This window comes from Apodemus sylvaticus, chromosome 22, assembly GCF_947179515.1.
Source record: "Apodemus sylvaticus chromosome 22, mApoSyl1.1, whole genome shotgun sequence".
NCBI classification, from domain to species: Eukaryota; Metazoa; Chordata; class Mammalia; order Rodentia; family Muridae; genus Apodemus; species Apodemus sylvaticus.
In genome coordinates, this window is record NC_067493.1 from 33,943,447 (window position 1) to 33,962,587 (window position 19,141).

The 19,141-nt window shown below is 48.8% G+C and overlaps 1 protein-coding gene across 2 annotated transcripts in view; it reads left to right on the plus strand.

Moving 5' to 3' along the window:
• The window catches only part of Hip1 (huntingtin interacting protein 1), a 136,756-nt gene extending 126,114 nt beyond the window's left edge, over positions 1-10,642 (plus strand). For both annotated transcript variants that reach the window (XM_052169164.1, XM_052169165.1), the window contains exons 28-31: positions 1,058-1,181; positions 3,647-3,708; positions 4,855-4,963; positions 6,271-10,642. In XM_052169164.1, coding sequence (XP_052025124.1) covers positions 1,058-1,181; positions 3,647-3,708; positions 4,855-4,963; positions 6,271-6,323 — 348 coding nt within the window. In that variant the 3' untranslated portion in view covers positions 6,324-10,642. The remainder of the gene's footprint in view (positions 1-1,057; positions 1,182-3,646; positions 3,709-4,854; positions 4,964-6,270) is intronic.
• The last annotated feature ends 8,499 nt before the right edge of the window (positions 10,643-19,141 follow it).

Here is a 19,141-nt window from a genome sequence, read left to right on the forward strand (position 1 = left end):
TGCTCATGGCTCAGTGGTAGAGCCCCTGCCTAGAATCCATCAGGTAGGGGTTGGGGGCGTGGCTCAGTGGTAGCCTGTCTGCCTAGCAAGCACATGGCTTTGTGTTCCATTCCTGGTATCCAAAGTTGAAACAGCAACTGTTCACCAGGAATGCTGGTACATACACTTAATATCAACATTCAAGAAGCAGAAACAGAGTCTGGAGAGATGGCTCAGCGGTTAAGAGCATTGACTGCTCTTCCAGAGGACCTGGGTTCAATTCCCAGCACCCACATGACATCTCACAACTGTCTGTAACTCCTGGTCTAGGGGATGTGACACCTTTAAAAAGACAAACATGCGGTCAAAACACCAATGCATGTAAAATAAAATTATTTAAAAGGAAGGAAAAGAAAGAAGAAAAGGGTATCTGTTTAGTCTGGCATGTTGGCCCATGCCTTTGATCCCTGCACTCAGGAAGCAATGTTGTGTCGGCCTCTGTGAGTTCGAGGCCAGCCTGGTCTTTAAGGCAAGCTCCAGGCCAGCCAAGGCTACATAGTGAGACCCTGTCTCAAAAAACAAAGTATCTGGCTGGGCAGTGATGGCACACACCTTTAGTGCCAGCACTTGGGGGGGCAGAGGCCAGCCTGGTCTACAGAGTGAGTCCCAGGACAGCCAGGGCTATACAGAGAAACCCTGTCTCAGGAAAAAAAAAGTGATGGAACCTCTCAGGCGTCCATCAGTCGCCCGACTTAGCCCTTAGATTTGGTATAACTAATGTCTGCCCCTCCTTTGTCTCTGATCGTGAAGCACTGCTGCGTTTAATCCTGGTGCGAAGCCCCTGACTAGGGTTCTTTAACCACTGGGCCAGAACTTCACCCAAGAATATTCTTTATTCCTCCTTTCTTTTTTAGGATTCCAAGGCTTTTCCCCCACACATGGACAAGTTGATGCAGATGACTGTGTAGCTAGAGCTGACAGGAGATGGTGTTTGCTAAGCTTCTCCCTCAGGCCCGCTGTTGGTCCCGCCCTCGCGGCTGTTGATGGAGAGGGAACATGAATGTCCTTTGTCCCGCAGGTGAAAGCTGACAAGGGCAGCCTCAATCTGACCCAGCTGCAGCAGGCCTCTCGGGGAGTGAACCAGGCCACGGCTGCGGTGGTGGCCTCAACCATTTCTGGCAAATCTCAGATTGAGGAAACAGGTAGCCTTTTGCGTTCTGCGTCTCTTTCCCCGTGATCTCAATGAGTTATGTATTTTTAATTTCTTGTTTGTTTGGTTCTTAATGTGTGAAGTGTGTGTGTGTATATATATATAGGTAAGCATATGTGAGTTTACTAATGTGTGTAGGTCTCTTCCACTATTGATTTTCTCTCTATGTACACACACACACACACACACACAAGACCTCATGGACTGAAGCGATGACTCAGTGGTTAAGAGCTCTGACTGCTCTTCCAGAGGTCCTGAGTTCAATTCCCAGCACCCACATGGTGGCTCACAACCCTCTGTAATGGGATCCAATGCCGTCTTCTGGTGTCTGAAGAGAGTAATCAATGGCGTGCTCATATACATAAAATAAATAAATAAATCTGAAAAAAAAAAAAAGATGATAGGACCTAAGTAGCCCTAGCTAGCCTTGAACTCAGAGATCTGCCTGCCTCTGCCTGCCTCTGCCTTCTGAGTACAAAAAAGACTTGCGCCATCTTACCCAGCTTTCTGTAGACACACTCTTAGACAGGATCTAGGCTGCTGGGGATGTGACCCAGCCAATCAGCAGAGAGCTTCCCTGGCCTGTGCAGTGTCCTTTTGGTCTCATGACATCTATGTTGATTTCCTAAGGCTGGACCTCACTAAACCACGGATTTTAATTCCCACAGTGCCAGGCTGTTAAGCAGACTTTTTTTTTTGCTACTTCTCTGAAGTCAGAGAAAAGTCTCTACAGCTCTAGTTGTCCTCTGAGACTCAGACCCTGGTTATCCAAGACTTAGTAATTTTTTTTCATTATTGTGAGCACACCAAAGACCTAAAAGCAACTTTTATAAAGGGATGATTTGGGCTGGCGGATGGCTAAGGGGGTAAGGGTGACTGTTCCCAAGCTACGTGATGTATCAAGACTGATTCTCTTTGGCACATGCATGGACGTGCACATACCAACAGATGTGTGACAAACAACAATAAGAAGGGGCTAGAGAGATGGCTTAGTGGTTAAGAACACTGGATGTTCTTCCTGAGGACCCGGGTTCAATTCCCAGCAACCACATGGTAACTCACAACTGTGTGTAACTCCAGTTCCAGGGGATCTGACTGCTTCCCATGGGCATACATGCAGGCAAAACATCAATGGACATAACATTTTTTTAAAAATTAAGGTAGGGCCGGGTGGTGGTGGCGCACGCCTGTAATCCTAGCACTCTGGGAGGCAGAGGCAGGCGGATTTCTGAGTTCGAGGTCAGCCTGGTCTACAGAGTGAGATCCAGGACAGCCAGGGCTATACAGAGAAACCCTGTCTCAAAAAAAAACCAAATCCAAAAAACCAAAAAAAAAAAAAAAAAAAAAAAAAATTAAGGTAGGATTTATTTTGGCTCAGAATGTGGGGTACAGTTTTTGGGAAGGCATGATGTGTGGCGTGCGGGGCGGCCAGTCACATTCCATCTGCTGTCAGGAAGCAAAGAGAGTGCTGGTGCTCAGATTACTGCTTTCTTACCTTCTCATTTTTGTCTGTCTGTCTGTCTGTCTGTCTGTCTGTCTGTCTGTCTTTTGTTGAAGTGGGTTTCCACTGTGTACCCTGGCTCGCCTGAAACAAGCTATGTAGTCAGGCTGTCTTTAAACTAACAGAGATCCTCCTGCCTCTGCTCCCAGAGTGCTGGCCTTACAGATGATCAGCATGTGGAATCCTCCTGCCCGCACCCAGGGTGGGTTTTCCCACCTCAGTCAACCTGCTCTAGAGACTCCCCCACAAACACGCCCCAGGGTGTGCTTCCATGGTGATGATACGCTCGCCGAGGGGCTGGTGAAATGTCTCTCTGGGAAAACGAGCTTCTCACTTAGGTTGAGCTCAGGTGGAGGCAGGAGCGGGAGGCCGCCCAGTAAAGTGGGTTGCTGAGCAAACGTGATGCCCAGAACCCACCCAGGCGCGGTGGTACCACCATGTCATCTCAGTGCTGTGGAGGTGGGGACAGGTGGGTCTCTGGAGCTCACTGGTCAGACAGCCTACCTAACTCAGCAAGCTGTGGGCCTACCAGAGACGCTGTCTCAAAAAACAAGAAATAAACATATAAATAAAACATTTATATAAAAAACATATAAATAAAATAATAAGAAACACTACTCAGCTCCTGAGGGTGACCTTTGACCTCTTGCATGTGCACACATATGCACCATACATATGAACATACATGACCTGCCTCTATGTATACTAGTAAGCACACAAAGAAAGGCATGCCTCTAGGGACCTACTTCTGCCAGCCAGGCCCAACCTTCTAACCCTTCCACCGCCTCCCACCAGATGCCCACCAACTGGGGGACAGGTTCTCCAAACATGAGCCTGTGGGACAGGTCAGCCTGCAACCACTGTGGTGCCAACGGGCAGGCCCGGCCCTGCAGTGGAGACCTGAGTGACAGCCACGGGTCTTAACTGAATGGCTCTCCCTATCTCTGTCCTCGCAGACAGTATGGACTTCTCAAGCATGACACTGACCCAGATCAAGCGCCAGGAGATGGATTCCCAGGTAAGCACAGCATCGCCATATCTTAGGTCGGGCTGTCTACATTGCCCGCCCATCAGCCTCGAGTATCCTTCCCACAGGGAGAAGACAGGTGTGGGTAGGCAGATAACCCCAGCACTTGGGAAGCTGAGGCAGGAGGACTGCTATGAGTTGGAGGCCAGTGTGGGCTATATAGCAAGACTCTGTTAGAAAGGACAACAGAGGTGGCTCAGCAGTTGAGAGCACTTGCTTACAACAACGTGTATCTCTAGTTGTAGAGATCCTACTGGCCTCAGAGGGCACCTCCATTCGCTTGCATATGTGTGTCACACACACCCCCAAACCTGACACACAGATACACATAATTAAAGATAGAAAAAAACAAAAGGGAAGACTGATGTCACATTGTATACCTGTAATCCTGGCTTTGGGGAGGTGGAGAAAGGGGTCAAGGCCATCTGTCTGGGTTACATGTGACCCTGTCTCAAAAGAGAATTCAACTAAGAGCTGGACTGCAAACTTAAAAGGCTCGTCTCAGGCTGCGGAGACTGCTCAACAGTAAAGTGGATTTGAGCAAGGTGTGGAAATAGGACAGATATGATAGAGGAAGGAATCTGAGACACAAGAATCAGTGAAGTCTGTAAACAGCAAATCCCAGAGAAGTGTCCAAAGGAACATTACAGGGCTAGGTGTCATTTGATCTTAGAGCACCTGCTTAGAATCTGCCACTAATATGCTGTGGGTGACTCTGCAGTTGAGCACTTGCCTATCTTGAATTCCCAGTGAGAAGCTGGGGCTGGGGCTCAGTGGTAGAGCCCCTGCCTAGAATCCCCCAGGGAGGGGCTGGGGGCAGGGCTCAGTGGTAGAGACTCTGCCTAGAATCCCCCAGGGAGGGGCTGGGGGCAGGGCTCAGTGGTAGAGACCCTGCCTAGAATCCCCTAGGGAGGGGCTGGGGGCGTGGCTCAGTGGTAGAGCCCCTGCCTATCTTACATGAGGCCCTGGATTCAATCCCCACTAACTACTTCAAAGGAAATTACAGTTGTGGGAGCATAGAGCATGTAGAACATTTACATGATTTTGACACTAGCTTCAATCCCCAACTTTGATTTTGTTTTGTTAACTAAATTTAACCAAGGAAATGTAAGAACCATTGCTGCCCTCTTCCATCAGGTTAGGGTGCTGGAGCTGGAAAATGACCTGCAGAAGGAGCGTCAGAAACTAGGAGAGCTTCGGAAGAAGCACTACGAGCTGGCCGGCGTTGCTGAGGGCTGGGAGGAAGGTGAGCCCCCTTGGGGACTTACGGTGCTTTCTCCCCTAACAGAACAGGACCCTCTGGCTGCCCCTGCCTCTCCTCTTATTCCTTAAGCCTAAAGGTTGGGTGGACATCATAGAGAATTAAAAACCTTTTGCTGTTCCCCTTCAGTCCTCAGCCATTCGCCTGGGTGGTGGACACCTCTGAACCTAGCATGTGGGAGACAGAGGCCAGGGAGGTTAGGAATTCGAGGCCACCCCAGGTTACATGGCCAATAACAAACAAAAATACTGAGTATTATGAAATCCTCCACATTGACAAGAATTTTTTTTTCCCTCCTGGGTGTGGGCACAACTGTGAGTTGGCATATGAGTTCCGGAACTCAAACTTGGGTCTTCTGGGTAATCAGCCAGTGCTCTTAACACTAAAGTACCACCACCTTCAACACACACACACACACACTGCACATACCTACCTACATATAAGGCCACACTGGCCAAAAACTGAACTTAAAAGTTTAAGGCTTAACTGGAGAAATGCAATGCAAGAATACTAAGCCCAGCTCCGGAGCTGGGCCTGGTAGCCCACGCCTCTACTCCCAACTATTCTGGAGACGAAGACAGAAACATTGAAAGTTTGATGTAAACTTCATTCCACAAAATGAATTCAGGGCCGACCTAACACCTTAGGCTCTTTCACAACTGGCAAGTAAGATGGGGCTTAGTGACATTGCTGGGCTGTGAGATGCTGGCCTAGAACTCTCCGCCTGGGAGCGGGGACACGGCTCAGCAGTAGAGCACTTAACTAGAATACTCCAGTGAATTCTGATTGCCTGTCAGATCCCTGAACCTAAGTGAAAGGGAGAACTGACTTTTTGTTGTTGTTTTTGTTTTGTTTTGTTTTGTTTTGTTTTGAGACAGGGTTTCTCTGTGTAGCCCTGGCTGTCCTGGAACTCACTTTGCAGACCAGGCTGGTCTCAAACTCAGATATCTGCCTGCCTCTGCCTCCCAAGTGCTGGGATTTAAGGCATGTGCCACCACTGCCCTGCGAGAACTGACTCTTGAGAGTTGTCCTCTGTCCTAACCCAGGCCCTTCCATTGCCTGCTACCATGTTTGATTTCCTGCCTGGCCAAAATGGTTAGGTCCATCCGGGCAAGATTATTGTTGGCTATAGCATTTAACAAACCCTGGTGACTGAGCATGTATTCATCATCGCGAGTGATCCCTAGATTAATCTTGAGCACAGTTGAGGACACTTGAGAGCATCACATGCCAACAGTCTGTTGGCATGTATGCACGAGGCTCGGTGTGATGTGTTTGGTTTTTGTTTCTAGGGACAGAAGCGTCACCTTCTACTGTTCAAGAAGCAGTAGCGGACAAAGAGTAGAGTCACGCCAGCACCCTGCACGTCAGAATGTAAATCCTTGTTCCCCGTCTGTGACGCTCCCCACCGTGGCACACAGGTCCTTGTAGGCCTCTCCAGTGAGAAAAGCTGAAGGCCATTGGGTCTCATGACACCACCTCTGTCTGCATGCGCGATGCGCTCTTCCTCTGTGTCCCTGGCGTACAGGCGGACCAGGGTCAGCTGTGAGCAAGCTCAGGTCCACAGAAAAACGGCGACGTGGCCCAATATCCACTTCCTCACCAGTCGTTCTTTGAGAGGCTTCTTGTCACTGGGAGCTTGGAGAGGGGACATCTTACATCTGTTCTTTTTTTTCCCCTCCTCAGTTCTTTGCATTTTGTCCTTTGTACAAACTTGTGAGCATCCGAACTCCCCTGGATTCCAAACCGGACTGGTGTCTGAATCCACTGTGGGGAAGAACAGGAACGGCCGGCCTCCAAACTACACTTTCTGCAGTTCCATGGGTCCCCTAACTGCTTATTATTAGGTGGTCATTTGGGTCTTTTGGTTTCCTGTTTTTAAAGTTTCTCACAGCCAACTTTCCCAAAAGGGGTTTCAACCGCAGCCCCACCCTGAGCTCTGAGCCTTCTGAGAGGAAGCCCCCTACCACACCCCCGGTGCGGCTCAGGCTACACTTTGGTGCTCCAGCTCAGCAGTTCTGTCAGCCAAGGCTACTTCCCAGGGTGACAGCTCTCCTTGGAAGTCTGAAGCTGAGCGAGTGCCTTTACTTTCCGACCTGGATGCCAGCCCCGGGCCTCTGTCCACCTTCACAAGCCAGGGAGCACCAGGGTTGAAACAAAAGGAATTGGTGCCAAGGGCCCAGCTGTGCGGGGGACATTTTTCTTAGGAGCCCCCGTCGCCAGGTTCACCCCTATCACGTGTTGGAATGGAACCAGTGTGAACAGCAACACTACATCCCCAGAGTGAACTTTCCTGTGCCATGTCACTTGGGTCACCTCCTGTCAATCCTAGTCAAGGCCCCAAGAGGGGCAAATATAAAGGAACCGGAAGTGGTTCCGTGGCCTACTTCCCCAGCAGGCCCCCAGGATCAGACCCACTTGCTCCTATCAGGAAACGACCTCGGCTCGGTGTGAGACTCTTCATATTTATTACTAACAATCTCATGCAGCACCTGCTCAGAGATGCTTGGCGCAGTGAGGGCGGAGGGAAACTGACATCAGTCGCCACAGGTCACAGGGCTAACTCGACATCCCTGGGCATTTCCAGGCCTGGGTTCCAAAGCAGGCAGGTTCCTTAAAGCATTGAGGAGCAGGGCGCAGGAGAGAGGGGACCACTGCCTATAATACAGTTCCTACCACCGCCCACCCCCTCTTGCTCCCATGCAGACAGGATGCCGACAGAGGGTACCCTGCCTAGTCACAAGCAGCCGGACAGCACTTTGCACCTCCCAGATGGACCCTTGATTTAAGTGACCTTGTGATCTGTATGGTGGGGCAGGGAGGTGGCTTCTTCTTTATCTGTAGTAACACATAGGTGGCAGCCAGCGTGAGCCTGTGTCCATGGGGCAGAGCTCAGCTTTGCTGGGTAATGGGTTGTGAGACTAATGTTCGATCACTGTGAATCAACCTCCTCCTTCCTGCCCCACTCACCCCCACTCTGTCCCCAGTGGGCACTCCAAAAACTCCAGAGACCCAGATAACCGCTGTGACATATGACCTCCGCATTGGGCTAAAGGAGTCATCTGCAGTAGAAATGGACCCGTTCTGGTGCCAGAAGAATGTTTCTTGGGTGCAAGGTCCAGAACACTCGAGTGGCATTGTTGGCTCGTCTGTGCCAATGCAGCCAGTCCGTGTGTTCGCTGCCAGTCAGCTTTCCAATGGTGGCCATAGAGTCCTTGCTTCTAGAGTCACTCCCATGTGTCCCAGCGAGAGGAAATCCAACACGCAGCAGTAGATGGGGGGCGGTGGGGTCTCTGGATAAATGATGAAGCCATCTGAAAAGCTACTGTCATCTTAGAACCCCCAATAAACGCTGCCTGGACAGCCAAACCATGACGAGCCCCTGCACGAGGTAAGTCAGCAGCACAGAAGGGCCCCTGCCTGCTTCCTGTCACATCAGGACTTTGTAATAGCTCAAGTCAGAGCTCAGGCCTGTAACCTTGGCACTCAGAAGACCGAGGCTGGAAGATCCTGAATTTGCATACCTTGTCTCAAAAAAAAAAAAATTAAAACCAGTTATATATGTTTGTGTATAGACATTTGTATAACTGTTCTTTGGAGACAGGATCTTACTACATAGTCCTGGCTGGCCTTGAACTATGTCCACTGCATTGTCCTTGAGGTCATAGAGGTTCCCCTTCCTCTGCCACCTGACTGCTGGGATCAAAGGTGTGAGCCATCTCTCCCAGTTGAGACCATCATTGTTTTGGCTCTGCTGCTACCTGACCATGAGTCTTGAACCCCGTGGCTGGTCAAGCCAAACTGGGAATTCTTACAGCTCAAAGAGGACTTTACAGCCTTCCTCCCCACATCCCCCAGGCTTCTCAGACTAAAGTCTGCTGTGTAGATAGATCCTCAAGTCAGGCAACTGAGGGGCTGCAGAGGCGGCTCAGCACTTAAGAGTACTCCCCTCCCTCTCTTCCAGAGGACCCCAAATCAGTTCCCAGCACCCACGTGTGGCCACAACCACCTTCAACTCCAGCTCCAAGGGATCCGTTGGCCTCTGCTGCATGCGCTCATACAGAAGTACCCACATACTTTTGAGTAAAAATAACTCCTCAAAAATTAACTTTTTTTAAGACAGAAAATAGACAAAATACTGGCTTAGGTTGGGGTGAGAGAGAAACTGTGGTCCAGCTGAGACTCATATTTAGGTAATGAAGTTTCCTGGAGCCTCAACATTAAGCATAGGCGTGTGTGTAGAAGATCTACTGTGGGGTTCGGTCACAGCTCAAAAAGGAATTTAAATAATTATGCCAGGTCTGTCGGTGCACAGCTCTAATCCCAGCATTTGGGAATCTGAGGCGGAAGGACTAAGTTCAGGTCTAGCCTGGGCTATATACTAAGGCCTTATTTCAAAAGAAAAGATCAGACTATAAATGGCTTATTGACTGTACAGCCACAGCACTATTCCTAGATTCCTATGTTTATTAGCCCTGAACCCAGTAGCTGGGAAAATCAAACTTATCTAGGGCATCCTGTCTCAGAACTGATGTGGCTGCTGAGTCAGACACCAGGGTTTATACCAGGTAACCCAAGGGTCACAAGTACTTCTCATTCTGGTCACATTAGGGTGCTAAGGCCTCTCATCTTAGGTGTTGGTCCTCATCTTGTGTCTGGGGGAGTTTTTACTTCTTGGTCATGACTTGGTTGTAGAAGGGTCCCTGACATTGTGTGACCCTGAATTTTAAAACCATCCAATGTGCTAATCTTGGTTGCCTTTCCATGGCAACCTTCCTGGAGACCTTGCTAGAAAAGCAAGTCTGTGGGCCCAGCATTGACCTGCCCTCTGCCGTCTTGGGTCAACTGTAGTAGCCTTCCCACCAGAGTGGGCTTTGCTTCCTCTCTACCATCTTTGATCATCTTCCAAGCTGGCATCCAACAAGGATGAGCTTTGCTTGATCTACATCTTGGTGTCTCCACATTGGCCTTCCAACCAGAGCTGCTTTGCTCTCTCCCCGCCATCTTGGATCCTCCATATTGGCCTTCCCAACAGAGGGGCTTTGCCCGCTTTCCACCTTTCAGGCTCTCAGAGACCACACTGTAACACTGGAAACGCCCACAACAGCACTCGACAGCCATTGACAGCCATTAACCGTGAGCCAGAAGAGCTGTTTGGCTCCCAGGTCCAGCCCAGACACAGATCCAGCAAACAGTAATGGAGTGCTCCCTCGCCCAGAGCCAAAGCCAGGAATGATTGGTTAGACATGAATAGATCCAGGACAGAACCTTCCAGACGAGTTTCAGGTGATCCTCCACTACCTCGGGTTTGAAGACCCTAAGTTAAATTTGATTACCACCCTAGGGACAAACCGAGGAATCTGGTTAAGTCTTGGTGATAACCTAAATGTCTCAAGCTTATAACAAGCTCTCAAACCATGCAGGGATGGAGTTGATTTTTTGTTTATGCCCACCCCCTTCCGTTTTGAAGCGTTCCCGCTGTTTTCCATTAGAGTAGTTCCTACGCGTGAATCTCACTGTCCACAGAGTGCCTACCTTCCCAGGGCAGGCAGCCTCTGGCTCTTGTTTCCTCCCACAGGACTTTTATTATGGAATGAAGACCTTTCTTTGTATAATGCATTGCATCTGTGGTTTCGATTTTTTCCAATAAATATGTCAGCCTGACTGTGGAGAATGCTGGTGATACAGGGCCGGATCAGGGCGCCCTTGAGGATCGGGCTCTGGCTTCCCATTTCTGTTTTCATGTACGTGGGGATCTTTCACTCCGGTGAATCCGGTGGGGGATCTTTCACTCCGGTGCTGGGGTATCTGACAACCTCGTCTGACCTCAGGCTCCTGCATATATGTGGTATGCAGACATATACTCAGGTACTCACATATACGTGCACACATAGGGCATATACATTTACAGGGTTTCTCTGTGTGGCCCTGGCTGTTCTGAAATTGGCTCTGTAAACCCAGCTTGGCCTTGAAACTCAGAGATTCTCCTGCTTCTGCCTTCTCCTTTCTTTTTAGCAAATATTAATACACACACACAAAGAAGGGCCAGAGAGACAGTTGGCACTTAACCTGCTGCTCTTCCGTGGGACCTAGGTTCAGTTCCCAGCACCCACCCCAGGTCGCTCCCACCTGCCTATAAAGTCCAGTGCCAGGGTATCTGAGCCCAGCTTCTGCAGCTACCTGCACATGCCTGGTGTGTATTCAGACAAGTATGTGTGCACATTTAAAAATAACTTTAAATTGAAGAAACCTTGGTTTGTAGGCTGAAGGTGCTGCTCAGTGGTAGAGTGCTTGCCCACCAAGCACAGAGCCGTGGGTTCTGTCTGCAGCATTGCGAACAGGAAGGAGGGCCGTAGCGATCCACACCTGTGACCCCGGCATTAGGAAGCTTAGGCAGGAGGGTCTACAGGCTACACAGCGATCCTCTGCTTCAGTAGCCTAGGAAAAGGGGTGTAGTGGGGCTGCAACAGTGATGCCCTAGCATGGGGCCGGGGGAGGGGGTATTTTAAAATGGCGAAAGTCCATGGTGGCCGAAAGGGATCAAACTGCAGCAAAGTGCATGATATTTGAAGGGGGCATTCATTGCAGTGCCTTGCACATCATCAGAGGTCAGATAACTCCCAAATGGCTGGCTGCACACTGAAGAGCCAGGGAGCTCACTCGTTGATCAAATGCAAGAAGTCGGAAGCCTCGTCCCAAGAGGGATGGACGACCCAGCCACAGTCAGTCTAAAGAAGCTAGAGTCTGATGTGCAAGGCAGCAAGAGATGCACTTTCTGGGGAAGATGGCGGCACACAGTGGCTGGCTGGCTTCTTCCTCCTGTTTTACTCGGTTCCATTGCCCAGTCTGACTAACCGAAGGCTAGGAAAGGGGGTGGGGAAAAGGACGGGAAGGAGAAGCGGGGTGGGATAAGAGATGAGGAAGTTGGGGGAAGGGAACGAAGAAAGAAGGAAAATTAAAAATAAATAAGAGGAAAAAAAAAAACTACTCACTAGACTCAAACCACGTGCATCTATCTCCTTTTCCCGCGTTCAGCCAAAAGCTGGCAGTTGATTGGGAGCTGAGAGCGGCTGCCCTGTTGCCTGGCAACCGACTGCCTTTGGCGCTTCTCTCAGGAGCCGCTCTGTAGTGATGTAAGAGGCACGTAGTGCATGTTGGGGCCATGCGGTCTCGCCACCTTTCCGCCTTCGCGCTGCTTAGAGCTGCTCTGGTGAGAGGTGCCTGACACAAGTCCTAGGTTGGAGACCCGCAACCGTGGCTGGACAACTGCCCTTGTGGACCCGCCTAGACTTGGTATGGTCTGGTAAGTCCCAGCTGCAGTCCTCGGGCCATCTAAGGCGTCTCAGTGTGTCAAGTTCAGCTGCGGGTGGGTCACCAACAGTTCACGTAGATGCCTTGCTAGATTGCAAGCGTTGTGCGACTGCGTTTTGTAAGGAACACAGTGAGAAGGCAGATTCAAGGCCCAGGTAGTATAGCGGTGCCTACATGTAACCCTAGCACTTGGGAGATGGAGATAGTAGGATACCTGAGACCCTGTCAGGGACAGGGAGAATTTGATCTGGGAGTAGTGGGACATACTTATGATCCCAGCACTTGGAAGTGGGTACAGTATCAGAAATTGAAGCCCCACTTCAACTACATAGACAGTTTGAGACATGAGACCCTATTTCCAAAAAACAAAACAAAAAATCAGGGCTAGAGAGATGGCTTAACTATTTGCCATTGCAGATCCTAAATTTAGTTCCTAGCACTCAAGTGAGGAGCACACAACCTCCCTATAACTCCACATGCAGGGAATTGGACACCCACTTTCGATGTCTTCAGGCACCTTTACTCAAATGCACACACACACACACACACACACACACAGAAAATAAAATTTTAGAGCAAGCAAAAATAAATAAATAAAAGATACGCATGGTGGTATAGGCCTATAATCTCAGCACTTGGAGGCTGAGACAGAAGGTTCTGAAGTTAAAGGCCAGCCTAGACTAAATATTGTAATGCTATCTGGAAAAACAAGTTTGAAACTTACTAGAGGAGCTGTGGTGGTGAACACCTTTAATCTTAACACTCAGAGGCAGAAGCAAGCAGTTCCCTGTGAGTTCAAAGCCAGCCTGTTTTACGTAGTGAGTTCCAGGAGAGTCTATGTAGAGAGCACCTGTCCTACTCCCCCCAAATCCGCCAATATACCATATGATCTGACCCAAAGTATCTTAGCCCATAATTTCCTTTGCCCATTTTGTCTTTACTTCAAAACATGGACATTTGGGCCTGGAGAGATGGCTCACCCACTAAGAGCAGCTGCTGCTCCTGCAGAAATCCTGGTTCAGTTCCCAGAACCCGCATGGCAGCACACAGCCATCTGTAACGTCTGTTCCAGGAGCATTGGTGCCCTCTTCTCTGATCAAGGTCACTCTGCACACGTATGATACATGCACATGTTTCCAGGAAAGCACTCACATACATATAAATAAATAAATAAATACATAAATGAAAGTTTTTTGTTTTGTCTCAAGATGATACTCATGGTGAGTATGGTGGCACACTCCTTTGATTCTAGCACTTGGGAGGCAGAGGCAGGCAGATCTCTGTGAGTTCAAGGCCCACCTGGTCTACAGAGCAATTTCCACGACAGCCAAGGCCACACCCTGTCGAAACCCTGTCTCAACCAAAAAGACACTCCTGCTAGAAATGGTGACACGCACCTTTATTCCCAGCATGCAGCAGGCAGAGGCAGGTGGATCTTTGTGAGTTCTTGAATAACCTTACCTACATAGCAAGTTTCAGGCCAGCTAGGGCTTTAGAGATTAAGAACTTGTCTCAAAAAAAAAAAATAATTCAAAGTAACATACTAAGAGCTGAATGGGCTGAGCTGTTAAGAGCCTGTAGCTGCTTTTGCAGCAGACTGGATTCCCAGCACCCAAGTGGCAGCTCACAATGTGTTTGTAACTTCATGTCTCAAGGGAATCTGAAGCCCTCTCCTGACCTTTTAAGGGCACCGGGCGTGTCTGTGGTACACATATGTACATATGCATGGATGCAAAAAAAAATCCTGCTTACATGTAAAGTAATAAAATAAAATTTAAAAATGCATTATACTGAAAGAATAAATAAGTAAAAACTATTAAAAAAACAAGAAAAAATGAATTATCATCTGTTTCTGGCATTGTAAAGTACTGGGAATAAAAATAGCCTTATAGAGTTTCCATGTTTTTGCAGGAAGAAATAAACACTAAAAGATAAAGTGGGAGACTGGGGAGATGGCTCGGTGCTCAGGAGCCTTTGCTGCTCTTTCAGAGTTCCTGGGTTCAGTTCCCAGTACCCAAGTGGTGACTCACAACTGTCCAGTTCCAGGAGATCCAATGCCCTCCCCTGACTTCTTCATGACCAGGCATGTCTGTGGTGGTGGAGATACACACATGCAAGGAAAACACATGCAAAATAAACACATAAGTAAAAGTCGCCTCAAATCCTCAACAGTTTCTGCGGAGGAGGGGAGAGTGCTGGTTGGTGGCATATGTTTGTAATGTAACAGCCAGGAAAAATTCCAACCCAGTTTAGGAGGGATAGCAAGGAAGAGGACCTTTGGTCTCCCAAGAAGAGATTTCTCACAGTCCTGCAGTTTGTCAGATGACACTGCAGGGGAGACTGAAGATAATGCCTGGAAGGACCATGCTTTAACCAGAGCTGCCTCTTGGTTTATTAAAGTCCGAGCCTAGGCGGGCAATGCACACCTTTGATCCCAGCATTTAGAAAGCAGATGCAGGCTGTTCTCTGCGTTTGAGTTTAGCCTGGTCTATAGATCGAGTTCCAGGACACTCAAGGATATGCAGAAGAAAAACTGTCTCGAAAAACCACACATTTGAGTGTGTGCCTATACACACACAATGAACAAATGTATTTATTTACTTTTAAATGTATGTTAGCAAGTGGGAGAGATAAAAGGGTCCAGTGATCTTAGTCCATGTTTAGGGACTAGGAACAGCAAGCTATGTGTAATTAAAAGCCGTGTGGGGTCTGGTTAATCACTGCCTGAGTTCTGCTTCTTCAAGTGGCCTAAAGAAATCCTTATCACTTGACAAACAGGTTCTCAGGAGGGAACTGTGCCTGCTCCTGGAGCCACCTCTGTAGTGAACTAGTGACCCCTGGTGGTGAACGAGCAATGGCTCTGTCCTTTGACGCTCAGCTGTTCTGAAGTATGAGGTGGTTCCAAGTTTAGAATAACTGGTGACTGAGATACTAAAAAACGTGACTTGCCTCAGTTCACTTCAGTTCCGAGGGGAGTGGTACAGACATTAGCTTGAGTGACTGACGACTTACAGACGTAAGGAGAAGTCTCCAGAGGAGGGAGACACCCAAAATGGAGGCAGGGGTCACGGGCCATTGAGAATTTAGCTGCTGGGCCATCTATCTCCCTGCTGTAGCCTATGCTCAGCTGTGGTGCCGAGAGAGGAGTCAGTGCTCTGTAGCAAAAGCAGCTTCCGAGGCTCGTTACACTATCAAAACATGTCCTTGGCTTCTTTATCTGAGAATGTCTTAGCTTCTTCCTCACTTTCCGTTTTACAAACAGGGTCCTCCTGTTTCTGTATCAAAGGCCAGCCTCAAACTCAACTATGTCACCAAGGATGACCTTGAACTTCTGATCCCCCTGCCTCCATCTCCCAAGTGTTGGAATTATACGTGTGAATCACCACAGACTGGCCGTTGGATAGAAATCTCATTCTCAGCCTTCAGGCAACAGGAATCTGACTTGCCTACCTTGGTGTCAGCCCACAGCCCACCAAGTTTCCCTTTTACATAAGCCAGAGGTGACATCACAATTGAAGGGTATCACAACTGCCACCACTGTGTGAGGGAGGGCTTGTCCTGTGTCAGAGGTGCTTTGGCATACACGCAAACACACTCACATGTGCACAGGCACAGCATATGTGCACAAAAGGAGAGGGAGGGAAGGAAGGACGGAAGGAAGGAAGGACGGAAGGAAGGAAGGAAGGAAGGAAGGAAGGAAGGAAGGAAGGAAGGAAAGAGACCCATGCCCAGTGGGCCATAAGCTTCGTGCTAGCACAGGATGAGGGACTTAGCCAAGGAGCTACATAGCAATAAAGACTCGTTCCAAGGCAAAGTGCTGTGAGGAGAGGGGCGGGCAAGAATGCTCTGTATCCTGTCATGCCCCCTGTGTGGGAGGAGCAAGTGTCTCAGAGCAGGGAGGCTGGAGGCCACCCAGCAGCAGACCAGTGCACCGTTCAAACCTCTGTTAAGTTGCAAGTGTTTGATGACTGATCCCCAGAAGGTAGAGCTAAATTTGAGGTGGGATATGGTAGCCCTTACACCTGTGACCCCAGCACTCAGGAGATTAAAAATAGAAGGTCAGGAATTCAGTGTAACCTCGGCTACATAGTGAAGCCAGCCTGAGCTACAGGAGACCCCCATCTCAAAACAATCAAACAACCAACCACAAACCCTAAAAACTGGGCTAGAGAGATGGCTCAGCGTTTAAGAGCACTTGTTCGTGTAGAGGACCCAGGTGCGCTCCCAGCATCACCATGGCAGGCCATGGCCTCCACCCACAACTAGTTCTAGCTCGCTCAGCCCCCTCCTCCGACCTTCACTGGCACCAGGCATACACGTGGTGCATATACTTGCAGGCAGGAGGATCGTGGTGCCATGGTTCCCCTACCAATGCCTGCTTTCTCTAGATCCTTTAAGAAGCTCTGGGTGCAGGGAGGCTGAACGAGGCGTAGCAACCACACAAGGCAGGTGTGAAGAGCCAGCAAGACCATAGCAACAGGGCATCGCAGCCCTGCAATCTTTTTTAAGAATTTATGCGGGGCATAGTTACCCACGCTTGGGAGGCAGAGGCATATAGAACTCTCTAAGTTCAAGGTCAGCCTAATCTACACAGTGAATTCCAGGACAGAGCTACCTAATAAGACCCTCAAAACAAAACAAACAATATTATCATTGTGTGTGTGCATGGGGGCACACACGGCCAAGGTGTGTGTGTAGGTCAGAGGACAACTTTGAGGACTTGGTCTCCTCTTTTTTACCTTTGTGTGGGTCCCAGGAAATCCAAGCCTTGATTTCATGTCAAGAGTCAGAAACACGGGACATGGCTTAGCAGTAGTTAGTAACACACATACACACATACAATCCAAAAGGCATACCTTTAAAACCAGTGCTGTCATTGTGCATTTATTAACCACAATATTTGAGCTCTCTATATACCCTTGACCTTTTGTTGGTTCTTCTGGTTTTTCCAACACAGGGTCTCTCTATGTATCCCTGATAGTCCTGAAACTCACACTGTAGACCAAACTGCCCCTGAACTCTGAGATCTCCCTGTCTGCCTCTGTCTCTCTGCCTCTGCCTCCTGAGTACAGGGATTAAGGCACGTACCCCACCACCACCCAAGGCTGCAACTGAGTTTTGTTTTTTTTTTTTTTTTTTAAGATTTATTCATTTATACGAATACACCATTGCTTTCTTCAGACACACCAGAAGAGGGCATTAGATCCCATTACAGATGGTTGTGAGCCACCATGTGCTTGCTGGGAATTGAACTCAGGACCTCTGGCAGAGCAGTCGGTGCTCTTAACCGCTGAGCCATCTCTCCAGCCCCAACAACTGGGTTTTAACTTGGGTTCTAGAGATGAAAGTAAAGGAACTGATTTCCCTATTAGATTGGGTTTCTGTTGCTGTGAGAAAAGTGTGATTTGGTTTACACTTCCACATCATAGTCTGTCATTGAAGGGATTCCCAGTTCCCAGCAAGCAGGAACTGAAGCAGAGACCACAAAAGAAAGCTGCTTATTGGCTTGCTTTTCACACTCTATTATCTATCTATCCATCTATCTATCTATCTATCTATCCATCTATCTATCTATCTATCTATCTATCTATCTATCAATCAGTTATCTAGATAACTGCTAGATAGATATATAGATAGCCAATATCTCCATCCTCAGGACAACCTCCCCAAAGGTTGCTCCACCCACATCTGGACTTCCTCCCACTTTATTAACCAAGAAAATGCCCTGCAGACTTGCCTACAGGCAACCCGATGCCTGCATTTTCTCAGTTGAGGTTTCTCTTCCCAGATATGTCTAGGTTGGCCTAAAGTGGACAAAACCCACCAGCACACTTACTAAGCATCTCTCCAACCTCCTCCTTTGGGGAGGGGAGTGAGACAAGGTGTCCTGACCTTGCCTGGTTCCTTCTCCTGCCTCTCCCTCCTAAGTGGGTGCATTCAGCTCCGTTCACTCCACCTCTGCCGGGAGAGGAAAACGACTGAAGGAGAGTCCCCAGTGGACTTGACCCACTTTGCTGTCTCGTTAGTCACAATTTTCAAAGGACAAGTACAAACCTTGCGTAGCTTGGTCACATATCCTTCAGACTTATGACTTCAGTGAGGTCATAAGGCCAGTTGTTCTCAACCTGTGGGTATCGACCCACAGAGACCATGGGGAAACTGTCTCCACTACAAATCATAAGGAGCAAAATTACCATTAGGAGGTAGCAACAGCTATATGGTTGGGGAGGGGCCCTCACCACAACATAAAGAACTGTATTAAACAGTTGAAGCATTAGGAAGGTTGAGACCCACTGCCTGTGACCAAGGTTGACAGGTGACACTGTGTGTGCCTTTATGGACAAACTGAGGACTGCCGCCCCCCTCCCCCCCAGTGGCAGCTACATGTCAAAGCCCTACTGGACTACCCCTCAGAAACTAAGGAAATTGGGGCTGAGCAGGGCCACCCTGTTTCATGTCCACTCTGCTCACTGCCATTTACCAATTAAGCTAGTATTTATTACCAGTGTGCACTGTCTCTGAACTCTTAACCCCTGTTTCTCCCCACTTCTCTCTCGTCCATACAGCCTTCCTTTCCCCATGTCTGGTCTTATCTTGCTCTTGATTGTGGAAGTATAGCTCTCAACCTATCATCCTCAATAAAAAAGAAGAAACAGCCAGGCGGTGGTGGCGCATACCTTTAATCCCAGCACTAGGGAGGCTGAGCAAGCTTGTCTGAGAACAGCACGGAGTCCCTGTAATCCCAACACTGAGGTCGACCCAAAAGATTTTGAGTCTTTTTGACCAGCCAACCTAGCCAAGTTAGTGAGCTCTGGGTTCAGTGAGAGACCCTGCGTCAAAAAAATAATGTGG